General features: G+C 40.7%; 1 protein-coding gene across 1 annotated transcript in view; it reads right to left on the bottom strand.

Moving 5' to 3' along the window:
- Window positions 1–7,071, bottom strand: part of GABRB3 (gamma-aminobutyric acid type A receptor subunit beta3) — a 220,390-nt gene extending 213,319 nt beyond the window's left edge. Inside the window, exons 1-3 of the mRNA XM_082733223.1 lie at window positions 6,901–7,071; window positions 6,680–6,771; window positions 6,390–6,457 (exon numbers count right to left, since the gene is read on the bottom strand). Coding sequence (XP_082589349.1) covers window positions 6,390–6,457; window positions 6,680–6,771; window positions 6,901–6,980 — 240 coding nt within the window. The 5' untranslated portion in view covers window positions 6,981–7,071. The remainder of the gene's footprint in view (window positions 1–6,389; window positions 6,458–6,679; window positions 6,772–6,900) is intronic.
- Between the last annotated feature and the right edge of the window lie 6,310 nt (window positions 7,072–13,381).

Genomic DNA, 13,381 nt, shown 5'->3' with positions numbered 1-13,381 from the left:
CAAGAGGACGATGTGTGTAAGAAATGTAGCAACATAAGTTTTACAACCTACCTGAGGGAAAAGGCAGAAAGTATTCTCTTTGCACACTCTATACCATTCCTTCCAATATTTAACACAAAGTCCCCTTCGTAAAAAGCATATTATATAAGGTATTATTTTCATCCATCTCTGAAGTTCATTATATGCTTTCTTATCAGTACCTCAGCATTGACGTATGATCATCACTTATGCATGAAACATACCGCCAGTGAAAAGTAATGTCCTCAATAAATAGCCTTACTTCCAAAATGCAGCAACCTGGAATCAAATGCCAACACAGTCTGTGGACCTTACCCCTGGAGTGCCTTCCATGTAAGCAGTTTTCCAATCCCAACTGGGTCAGAGAAACACTTTTTTTTTTCTTTCTGCTGAATCATCCCCCAGCTTACTTTGTAATAAGAGCATTGAGCACATTTTCAACCTTAAAAATGCTAATAACAATTAATATGCAAACTCTAAATATGGCCCAAGCCTCTAGAAAAAAATCAGTAAAGGATCACTGTCTACCAAGTGTCTGTGTAGTTGTGATTGTCTACCACGATTTTCTCTGTAGAAAAAGTGTGATATCACTTTGGAATCCATTCTGTAGGCATGCTAGGGGCATCTGGAAAGCCTGCAACTGATTTACTGAATGTTAAGTGATTTGCCTTAGGCTAGATGTTCCCATTGACTTGGAAATAGAACGGAAAACTCCAACCCCATTAGGCTCTTTTCAGCACATTACCTGGACTCCTGGGATTTAGCTCTTACTCCACCTGAGGTTCTAGCATGCGCTGGACACTACACTTTGGTTCAGCATTCTCTATTGACAAAGAAACCTCTAGACTCTGAAAGGTGGGGAGGGAGGATTGATTAACATAAATTTGGTCAAAAATGCCAGAAAGCTGAATTCTCCAGACCACAGATCCCAGCTCACTCTAACCAAGATGACCTCCTTTTTCCTACTCGTCCTGAAGAGAGGAAAGACAAAGTGATAGTACAAATGTCTGTCTGTGTCTGTGTGTGTACCTGGTTTTGTACATGAGTGAGACTGTATCCATTTTACAGTGATGCAGCTCCAAAGCTGCTTCTTGGGATGTGCAACACTGTGTTACGTAAAATAGTTATTTTACATCTAGGCTTTTTTTTTTTTTTTAAGATTTCATTTATTTATTTATTTGACAGAGAGAGGCACAGAGAGAGAGGGAACACAAGCAGGGGGTGTGGGAGAGGAAGAAGCAGGCTTCCCTCCCAGTAGGGAGCCCGGGCTGGATCTCAGGACCCTGGGATCATGACCTGAGCCGAAGGCAGAGGCCTTAACCCACTGAGCCACCCAGGCGCCCCAAAAAGTGGATATTATAAGAAAATGCAACAGATGAGAAAAGAATACAGTAGAACTACAAAAATGGATGAAAATGTATCTCTTAACAACTAAGGATACACATTATATATTATCTAAAAGGAACTCAGAAACAACAAAAAAAGAGAATTTATGATTTACATGGATATCAGAAAAAAAATCCTTTAGTTCCATTTATGTTAGGAATAATTTTGATGGACTAATTAAATAATAACAAAGTACAAGATAAATCATAGAAATTACTATTAAGACTACTAGAGTTTAAACCTAGTTTTCTATCTTCGATACTTTAAAGTTAATTAAGTAAAAATTAAGTATGTATAGTTTCTTCTCTGAATTAATAAATCAAGAAATGACTTATTCTAGTCAAATTTAGGAAAAAACCCAAGTACTTTAAAATATTGTTTTCATTTTTAAATTTATTTTTAAGAATTATAGAACTACTTCATTCTCTGAGTAAAAATAGTTTTGAAAATAAAAATTTTTAATTGTTTTATATCTTTAATATTTATTTGTTTCCTACACTATCAATAATTTTCCCCCATTTATTCATCTCCCCATCTAAATATGCAACACATGCTTTTATACACTAGGACCAATACTTAAGCATCAGAATTATTAAAAGTGTATATAAAAATGTTCAGTCAACAGTGTTCTTTCACACATACAATGTCACTTAAAGAAATATGTAAACTAAATCTAAATTATCTTAAAAAACATATGAAATTTTAAAACAAAAGCTAAGAGAAACAATGGAAGTTATGTAAGACAAAATGGTTTTCCTTGGACTTTGTCAAGTCAGCTAATTTTTAAAAAGGTGCATGAAAAGAAGAATTGGGAGATTAAGAAAAATAGAGGGGCACCTGGGTGGCTCAATGGGTTAAGCCTCTGCCTTTGGCTTTCAGGTCATGATCTCAGGGTCCTGGGATTGAGCCTTGCATTGGCCTCTCTGCACAGTGGGGAGCCTGCTTCCCCCTCTTTCTCTGCCTGTCTCTCTGCCTACTAGTGATCTCTCTGTCAACTAAATAAATAAATAAATCTTTTTAAAAAAAGGAACTTTCCATGACACAAGTTATAATTAAATACTGAAATACTCAAATTCATTCTTAGGCTGTCTCTACAAAATAGCAAAAAGCATGATGATGTACACATGTATATATACAAATTTATTTATTTTCTTGAGGACAGAGGTGTTATTTGGAGGTACCATCTGTAGGTACTCTCAATAGATGAAGATTGTGCTTTACGACTGTAATGAGAAAAGTACCAATACTGCTATTATGCGTGTATGTTATTCTTTACAAACACCCCCAAAAGTTCATGAACATGCACATATCTGTTCCACCTTGAGGTACACATGCTTTACATATTCTTATTTGAAACTCTGGTAAGTTTTTATTTTACTAAATAAATGTTTTCAAAAATATATCTATATATCTAATAAAATATATATTTATATAATAATTTATTTAATAAGTTATATAATAGAATACATATTATATAATAATTATATAATTAATATATATGTGTGTATATACCCTTAATTTTCTTGTAAATTTTGCTTCTGCTGTAACAGCCTCATGCTTCTACCTAAATTTACATTTTAGCTAAAAGATTCATCTGAAACCGCATCTCAAATCATGTCAATCACATGCTTAAAACATTTACAGGGCTCTTTATTTCTCCACAATTAGCATCTGGAATTGGCATGGCAGAGAAGACCCTAAGTGAACAGGGGTTTGTACTTTTCCAATTTCACCTTTTTGACTCTCCCCTTCATAACCTCCTATCCTGCTTATCTATTCATCCAAACTTTTGCCAATTTCTTCCCTAACCCACAACACTCTCCTCCATCTACGCCACTTACCCATGAAACCTTCCATGTCAGAAATAATCTTTCTCCCTCCTCCCCAATCTTACCCCCACTTTCCACTCTCTGTTCTGTGTGCTCCTTTCTTCTGTTCCTCTAAGGGGACTGACTACATCATACTTTTTGTTAAAAGCATTTGCTACAACCTTTAACAGCTATAATATTCTCAAAGCAAGACCATTATTTATCCAGCTTCATTACTTCACACATACTAGTTTTGTGTGACCAGTAAAGAGATTAAAGAAACTCATAAATGGAATTTGTTATTTTTAAGGAACATGATTGAAGGATGGTTCTAATCTTATGCTTGTACTTCTGTTCTTTCCTTATGAAATATGACCTCCAAAATGATGCTTGACCACTGCTATTCAAAGTTTCTTTAATAATAGGTCAAGGGGTGCCTGGGTAGTGTAGTCGGTTAGGCATGGCCCTCTTGGTTTCAGCTCAGCTTGTGATCTCAGGGTCCTGATCTAACACCACACTGGCTCAGTGCTCAGCTGCAGAGTCTTCTTGGGATTCTCTCTCCCTTCTCTTTCTACCCCTCTCCCCGTGTGTGTGCAAGTGCATGTCTACTCTCTCAAATAAATAAATAAATCTTTAAAAATAATAGGTCAAATATCATAACTCTCATTGTGAGCAAATATGTGAAGAGAAATCATGTTTTTCTAGCATAAGATTTTACTCAGTCCACTTGTTGAAGATATTTCAAATATGAAATATGTCTAATTCTTATCAAGTTTCCATTCTTATCAATTCTCAGCTTTTGTTTACAATGAATATATGTTTAGAGAACAACAAAAATTAGCATTATGAGAATGCAAAAAAATGCATACAAGTATACTATGCCTAAGTTATGCATAATTATTGGCTTTGGGATATAAACTATACTAAAGATTATTTAGTATAATGGCTTGTATCTTAAATTTGCCTTTCTATTATTGGGTCCAGAGAAAATTGGGACATTTCAATTCATGGTGCATGAATTAGGCAACTACTGATGTAGTTTTCAAAGGTACCAAGTATCAGTATGATGACAACTGGATAACTAAACTTAAAAATTAACTCAAAGAGGCGCAATTGGGTGGCTCAAGCGTTAAGTGTCTTCCTTTGGCTCAGGCCATGATCCCAGCGTCCTAGGATCCAGCCCCACATCATACTCCCTGCTCAGCGGGAAGCCTGCTTCTCCTTCTCCCTATCCCCCTGCTTGTGTTCCCTCTCTCACTATGCCTCCCTCTGTCAAATAAATAAATAAACATCTTTAAAAAAATTAACTCAAAGAAAATGTGCAGTAGTGTACAAGAACGCATTCTCCTTATTCATCTGGTTGTTTTAGTACTGTATAAAGTTCTTAAAGAGCCACATCAACATACCTTCTCTTTCATTTGACATCCAATATACAGATTTTTGATATAATAATCCACTAAATAGTCAATTATCTTCCATAAAGATTGTCTCTAGAGAATGTGAAATTCTCAACTGAGAAAAATCACAGATTATGTCAACTTAGTCCACTTAAGATCAAAAAGCATACCTTTTGGGAAGGATCATTTTTACAAGATTATAAAAACATACGTAAGGTTAATTTTGAATGTTATGTATTAAGTGCTATTCCTTCTGTGTTTCTTACTAACACTTATGATTGTAATGCCTTGTACAAAAAATGTCCTAAGTGATATACATTGAAAGAAAAGGACATGATTTTAAAACACATATTATAATTTTAAAACTTTAGATTAAGAGTGAAAATTTGATGAAATTAATTTTATGTGGTCAGAGATTTCTTCCTACAAAATCCACAGTAGTATGTATTTTAAATATATCTTGCTAAGCGGTCTATTCAAAACAACAGTTTTAATTTTTATAAATGTCCATATTTCTATTTATGATGATGCATCTCAAAATGTTGTCCACAAAATCCTTACTTCAAAAAAGTGTAAAGCACCAGTTTTAAATGCAGAGACCCCAAGATTCCTCTTCACGGTTGGATCAGAATCTCTTGCGAGGAACCTGGGAGTATGCATTTAAAACAAGTTTGCTCAGGTGACTCTGACATATACCAGACTTGAGAAACCTACTGGGTCTATCTGAAACCATGTCTCAATATATCCTCAATGTTATGTTGGAAAGAAAAGTCACCAAATGGTTTCTCCCAAAAAAAATACTGTTTGCAAATGTTCATTCTTACAATTTCTAAAGTGCCACTCAACAGAAAATTAAGTCTGTTTCCAAATCCCAGGATATTTCAGCTCAATTAACAAATGAAAGGGGTCATCCCCCCCCCCATTCCCTGTTGTCCTAAAGTGCCCTGAGCAAAAAACAAATAAACAAACAAAACACACACACACACACACACACACACACACACACACACACACACACACGGTACCCACTTCGCACCTCGGGACACGGACCGCTTTCCACAGGTTACGATATTGAACCCTGACAGCATGAACATATCTAAGTGATACTGGACTCACTAGCCTTCAACTCTCCTGGCAGAGCTGCCCGCCTGCTGCCCAGCTCCCCCAGTTCTCGAGAGCCACCCGGTCTCCGTCAGCACCTCCGACAGCGACTTGGCGGAGCGGGGTTCGGGGATTCACAGCCAAAGAGCTTGCCCTTAGAAAAGCCAGAGACCAAGGAAACTGACCTGAGACACCCTAGAATACACAGACACTGTCCCTGGTTCTCTCCAGTTGCCAACATCTCTTTCCAAAATACAACAAAGGAAACCGTAAGTACCTCTTACCTAGAATATGAGCCACCCCCACAACTCGCCTCTCTTCCCCAGCTCCCCAGCGCCTGTTGCTAAGGAGGCGAGATTGCACTTGGGAAGACTCAGGACCAGGTGACAGACCCCTGGAGGAGCTAGGAGCACGAGGGCTGCGGTGAAAGCCCAGTGCTAGGCCAGCCCAGGACCCCTTCCTTCCGCAGGAAGGGTGCGCCCTCCTCATGGCACCGACGCCAACGACGCCCCCCGCGCACACCGGGCGGGTGGAGGAAGCCGCACGAGCTGGGGGCTGGCTCCCGGAGAGCCGCTCCCTCTGCGGGCGGCCCCGTCAAATAAGGCCTCTGACCCAGTACTGTGGGCCCAGATAGTGGGGCAGGGGCTCAGGGACAGCCCTGGGGAGGGAGGGCACTCACCATGTTGACTTCGGAAACCATGTCTATGCTGGCGATGTCGATGTTCATCCCCACGCAAACCGGGGGACCTGCAGAAAGAGCACGACACACTGATCAGCGAAGCTCGGGCACGGGGTGAGGGTGGCTCTGAGGATGGGGGTGCCTACCCGAGTAGTGGGAGCAAGCGAAATGCCCTCCACCCCCTCTACTTCGCCGCAGCTCGGCTTAAGCGCCCTCCTCCTCCCTCCTCCACCCAGGCCGCCAGCGCTGTGGGTCGCGGTTCCCGCAGCGGCCGCGCACACCCCACTTACCCCCGAAGTCGGGTCTTAGGCGAATGTCGTAGCCTTTCAACAGCTTGTCCACCGTCTCCTTCACAAAGGACATGTTCCCGGGATCGTTCACGCTGGGGGAGGGGGCAAGGGGCAGAGATAGCAGGGTCAGGAGGCGGCTCACCCGCCAGCGCCCGGCGCGCACACCCGCGCGCCCTGCTCGCCGCCCGGCCCGCTTCCCGTCAACCCACCCGCGACCCTACCTCTGGGCGCAGCACACCACCGCCACCAGCACTGGGGCCGAGAAAATGCCGAAAAGCCTTCCTCCCGCAAAGCCCCACATCCCTCCGCCGCGCCCCGGCACGGGGGAGGGGGCGCCCCGCCGCCGTCGCGACCCGCAGCCGGGGCTGCTTCTGCTGCTGCCGCCGCCGCCGCCGCCGCGCTGGCCCCGAGCGGAGGAGGGCGGAGGGGGAGGGGGAGGAGAGGAGGGGGAGGAGCGGGCCTGGGGAGAGGAGGAGCAGCGGACTTGGGAGCGGAGGGAGGGGGAGGAGGCAAGGCAAGCCGGAGGCGGAGCCCGCTGAGCCTCTCGCCCTGGCCTCCCCCGCACTCTCCGCGGCCGGTAGCCCCGGCCCTTGGCGCTCCCTCCCGACACCGCGGCAGCGGAGCGGGACTTGGAGCCGCGCCGGGGACAGCAGGCTGAAGCCGCGGCTGCGCGGCGCGGAGCAGGGCCCGGGTCGGCAGTGAAACCAGCTCCGCCGCGCTCCCGGCGACCGGGAGAAGGAGGGGACCCACGGCGACACGGGCAGAGGCGGTGAGGGAAACGCTATCCGCTTTCCCCCGCCCCTTTCCTGGGTCCGACCCCTCTACGACCCCCGCCCACCTGCGACAAGGGCCGAAAGCCAGTGGGTGAAGTACAGCCTGCGCCCACCGGATTGCGCGCTACAGCATCTAGAAAGAGACTGCGGGTCGGGGGGGAAAACCCCACCTCACCTGCGGGGCTCAGAACCTCGAGTCCCCAGGGTCCAGGAGAGCCAGATGGGCAGCAGGAGAGCTGGGAGCCTGGAGCACATGGCGTTGCTCCTCCGACCTATTCTGGGTGGGATCCGCTCTCCCCCACAGCCACTGAGCATTCAAACAGCGACGCGGGGATCCCCGCCCCTGCCCCCACCCACGGGCTTTCCCGCCTGACCCATCATCCAGCCCCTCGCATGGCGGCTCTATTAATTATTTATGCACTGTAAGACCGTTTTCAAAAAATCGGTTCATTAAAGTATTCCTCTCACTCTCACCCTCCAACATTTCATATGAGCACTGGGCCCTCCCTCCTCACGTAAATACATTTATAATGAATGGTAAAGAGAGGCCTGATTATGCACCTATTATCAGTAAGCTGGAGTCTGAATCAGACGAGGAGACCCTGGCTGTGATTCCAGGTTTGGGAAAGTAACGTGCTTTTTTGGGTGCAGCGTGGAGCTGTCCGTGGTTCTTAATACAAAGCAAGGAAACTTGTTTTCTCTATGACAAGCTTCCATCCATTGGTTCTCATTAGAAGATCCGTGGTACTTTGACTAAGAAACAGACCGTTGTTCACTACAAGCCACCCTGCCTTGTGTGTCACCAGTGCGCCTAAGGGGTGTCTGTTCACCCACGCCTACAGGTTGTATATTTTTCTTTAGTGAATAATCTTCAATAAAGTTTCTCTGTTCCTCAGATTTCTAATATTGAGGTACATGGTTACACAATCCTACTTGTGGTCAACCAGCAAAACCTACAAATCAAGTTCACTTTTGTGCTTGACAGATTTTCTTGGGCCATTCTAGGACTTAATTGATTAATAGGTAACTGCCTTTCTGTATTTACTTATTTTTTTTTCTATAAAGATTAAGGGTTTTGGGGTGCCTGGGTGGCTCAGTTGGTTACACATCCATTAAACCCTGAGTGCAGGGTCTGCTTGTCCTCCTCCTTCTACTCCTCCCACTGCTCTCACTCTCTCAAAAATAAGTAAAATCTTTTTTTTAAAGATTAAGGTCTTCTTTTCTACTGTTGAGACTTTTTGTAGGTAAATGTCTAAATCTAGACTTATATTCTAAAAGCTGGCATGTTTCCGTGCATTAATTTTAAACATCATTGTCTTTTAAAAATCAGCAATTTTATTTTTGGAACAGAAAATTTGACCACAAAACCTGCAAGGTTGATATTAAGATAGGTTAAGAGATAAATATAGCTCCCTAATTGTTTTCTGGAAAAGTCTGTTCACAACTACTTTATATTCTGTGTTCTGTTAATGTTCAATGGAATTATAAGGAAAATGAGTTCTGTGTTATTATGCTGTTCCCTCCACATTCATGTTTCAGTCTATTTCTCCTATTTGCATATATGTCTTTTAGAGAAATGCCCTGCTGGGGATCACAGCTATAGAAAGTAAACAATGAGAATAAGGTGTTTGAGTAAAGCTGATAACAAAGTAAGTATTATTTCTCTTTCTACTGGTTTATATGTTCTAAAACTTGCAAAACCACATGACAAATGTAATTATTATCCAACTGTGTACCGCTTCAGATCTTAGCTTCAACCAGTGCCTGAGATTCTTGGCCTTATTTTTCATACCAGTTGCTACTTTAGCATGCAGTTCCGCAAGAGCTCTGGTCAGCCTTACATGTGAACAAACTCACACCCCTCACTTCATATCCACATTTATTATCTCTCACCTCCCACTTTCAAGTTTCTCAGTTGACAATGAGATCCACGATGCTACCTGCTCAGTAATTACATATATGCAATTCGAAGTTGCTGGAGAGCTAATGGTTCATGGGTTGGAACTTTGGTGAATGAAAGGTGGGATCCAGGTAAATAAATAATTTTCCCTTTATTGCTCCGTAAGAGATGCCCTGAGATGCAGCAGTAGCTCCTATGTGTTCTCTCCTTCCATGCCTCAATCCACTTGTACTGCATTCTCATTTTCATTAGTATTGAACACTCTAGTAGAACTGCAGCATTTAAATTATGCCTCAGGATATATTTTCTGGGGAATCCAGACCAAGTCATCAACCAATTGGCAAATTATTAAAGTATCATCTAAAAGGCACTGTTTATAATATGAAGGCAAAGTCAAAGGAAAATATTGTCATGAGTATATACATGTGTAATTAATGTACATGAGTTATAAGACTCATTGTGGCTGTTGCTCAGCTTGCACTTGTATGAGCAATAAAGGGTAAGCATGCAGCCCCTGGACCCACTCTCCTACATCAGATCCCTCTCACATAGCCATTTTGGAGGGTTGGATGACCACTGAACTCCAGGCATCTCCAACCTTTAACTCTTCTTGACAGGATTCCTGAAACCAAGAATAGTTCCATATCTTTAGTAAATGGTGCTAATATATTAGCCAAAACAGCAGGAAATTATGGATTGACTTTTCAGTTTAACTTATTTTCTGCTGAAGGAGAAAAAAGATATGGGGTCCCACAAGGGGTAAATTTTCATGTCAAAAGAAAGAGAACAGAGGAACCCTCTTACAATGCTGGTGGACATGGCAAGTTGGTACAGCCACTTTGTAAACAGTATGGAGATTCCTCAAAAAATTAAAAATAGAGCTACCCTATGGCCCAGCAATCACACTGCTGGGTATTTACCCCAAAGATACAGATGTAGTGAAAAAAAGGTCCATCTGTACCCCAATATTCATAGCAGCAATGTCCTCAATAGCCGATCTGTGGAAAGGCCCAAGATGCCCTTCAACAGACAAATGGATAAAGAAGATGTGGTCCATATATACAACGGAATATTACTCAGACATCAGAAAGAATGAATACCCAACTTTTGCATCAACATGGATGGGACTGGAGGGAATTATGCTGAGTGAAATAAGTCAAGCAGAGAAAGTCAATTATCATATGGTTTCACTTACTTGTGGAACAGAAGAAATAACGTGGAGGACATTAAGAGAAGGAAGGGAAAAGTTAAGGGGGAAAATTGGAGGGGGACATGAAGCATGAAAGACCATGAACTCTGAGAAACAAACTGAGGATTTTAGAGGAGACGGGGTGGGAGGATGGGTGAGCCTGGTGGTGGGTATTAAGGAGGGCACATATTGCATGGAGCACTGGGTGTTATACGTAAACAATGAATCTTAGAACACTACATCAAAAACGAATGCTGTAAAAACAAAACAAAACAAATGAATGCTGTATTGTATGGTGACAAACATGACACTATAAAAATTTTTTTTAAAAAGAAGAAAGAGTACAGGAATAAAATTTTTTCATAGGGAAGTGGTTTAAACAGGCTGGAATAATATTTTGGAGCCCTTGAGGTAGGAAGAAAGAAAGGAAGATAAATGAAGATTGTCACATGATCACTTTACCTGGCTAACCCCTATGCCTGTCACCAAAAGATCTCTTGGTCAATCACAGTTGCCTCTTATTTGTAGAGAATCAACCCAGTTTTTTAAAACAGCATTGAAGCTTCTGACAATATATTTAAAAACTCTTTAAAAATAATGCAACCAATTGGAGGCATAGCATATGTAGTTGGATTAATCTTGACAAATTTATAAACCAGTATACAGTCTCATCATCCCCAAATTCCCTCTCAATCCTTAAACCTACACGTCCTTCGCAGGGTAGACAAGCACTGACCTAAGTTCTATTATTACAGATGATGTTTTTCCCTAACATTTCACTTAAGTGGAGTTATGCAGTATATGTTATTTTATGCCTGGATTCTTTCTTTTACTACCCAGTTTCTAATATCTATAAATGCTATTGCAGATCCCAGTCTGTTTCTCTTAACTCCTGAGTGGTGGTCCATTGTATGGCTCTTTCACAACTTATTTATCCATTAATCTGTTTTTGAACCTTCCTCATTTGGGCAATGAGAAATTAAAAAGTCATATATAGGTCTTTTATGGATATATGGTTTAATTTATCTTGAGTAAATGCCTAGGAGTATAATCGCTGAAATGTACATAATCTAATCTAAGGAACTACAAAAATATTTTCCACAATAGCTAAAGGTTTTACATTTCAACATCAATGCATGAGAATTGAAGCTGTTCTATATCCTCTCCATCCATTCTAGTGAGGGTAGAGTAGCATGTCATTGTGATTTTAATTTGCATTTTCCTAATAACATGTAAGTATATAAACAAGTATAGTTTATTTCATAGTGACCACTCATATCTTCTTTTTGAATATATAAGATTTCCCCCATTTTTAAATTGTATTCCTACTTTTCTTTTTTATTAAGATGTAACGATTCTTTATATATTCTGAGTATAAGTCCCTTGTCAGATATTTGCAATGTGAATACTTTCTCCTAGTCTGTGGCCTTGCTGTTACACTTCTTTGATAGTATTTTTCAAAGAAAAGAATTGATTTCATTTAAATGAATTTCAGTTAAAACCTTTCTCCTTTAGAGTTCATGCTTTTGGTATTCTACCTAATAAATCTTTGCCCTAATCAAAAGTTATGATTTTCTCTATGCTTTCTTTAAGAAGTTAAATGTATTATTTAACTTATATTTATATTATGGGTGGTATGGGTAAGAGTTAAAGTTCTTGTTTGTTTGTTTGTTTGTTTGTTCCATATGGATGTCTAATTGTTTGAGCATAATTTGTTAAAAATCTTATTCCTCCCCCCATTGAGTTCCCCTTATACATATGTTGAAAATCAATTGCTCTTATGTAGATCTTTTATTTAGTTGTTTCATTGACCTATATGTGTATTCTTTCACCAATTTCATACTGCTTTGATTAATGTAGCTGTAAAGTAAATACTGAAATCAGGTATCATAATTCATACAACTTTGCTTTTCTTCCCCAAAATTGTTTTTGACTTGTCAAGGTCTTTGTGTTTTTATAGACTAAGTATGAATTTATTAATTTCAATAGAGAAGCCTCCTGGAATTTTAATTTATGCTACTTGAAATCTATAGATGAATTTAGGGAAAACTGACATCTTGTCAATACTGAATCTTCGAATCTAGGAAAATTCTGTATATCTCCATTTATTTAGGCACTCTTTAATTTTTCACAAAAACATTTTATAGTTTTACAGGTGAAGGTCTTCATTTGATTCACTAAATTTATCCCTAAGTATTTCATATTTATATTATTATAAATGTTATTTTTAGTACTTCATTCTCCCATTGTTTTTTGATAATATATAGAAATATATTTTTATGTATTTACATTGCACCCTAAAACCTTGCTCAATGTATTTATTATCTTAATAGAATTTATTTTTTGTAGTTTCCTTAGGTTTATGTGAAAAATTATGTCATCTGTGATTATAGACAGATTTACTTCTTCTTCTCCTATCTGGATGCTTCTTATTTCTTTTTCTTGCCTTACAGCATAGGCAGAGACCTCTGGTACAATGCAAAGTGGTGAGAGAGGACAACCTCATTTTTATTCCAGTATTATGGGAAAATGTTCAGGGTTTGTTGTTGTTGTTTGTTTGTTTTCACCATTAAGTATGACATTAGCATCTTCTTACTTTTCATCTTCTCTCTCTACATTTTCTCCTCTTCCTCCTTCTTCTTCTTTTTATTTCTCCTCCTCCTCTCCTGCCTCCTCATCCTCTTTCTCTTCCTCATCTTCCTCTTCCTCCTCCTCCCCTTCCTCTCCTTCTTTACTTCTCCTCTTCCTCCTCTTCCTTCTTCTCTTCCCCTCCTGCTCTCCCTTATCTTCATTTTCTTCTCTCCTCCCACTCCCTCTACTGTACCTTTCTGAAAAGTTTA

This window comes from Mustela nivalis (genome assembly GCF_964662115.1).
Source record: "Mustela nivalis genome assembly, chromosome: 6".
Classification (NCBI taxonomy): domain Eukaryota; kingdom Metazoa; phylum Chordata; class Mammalia; order Carnivora; family Mustelidae; genus Mustela; species Mustela nivalis.
The sequence above is the reverse complement of the archived record's forward strand: the minus strand, read 5'-3'. Positions and strand labels throughout refer to the sequence as shown.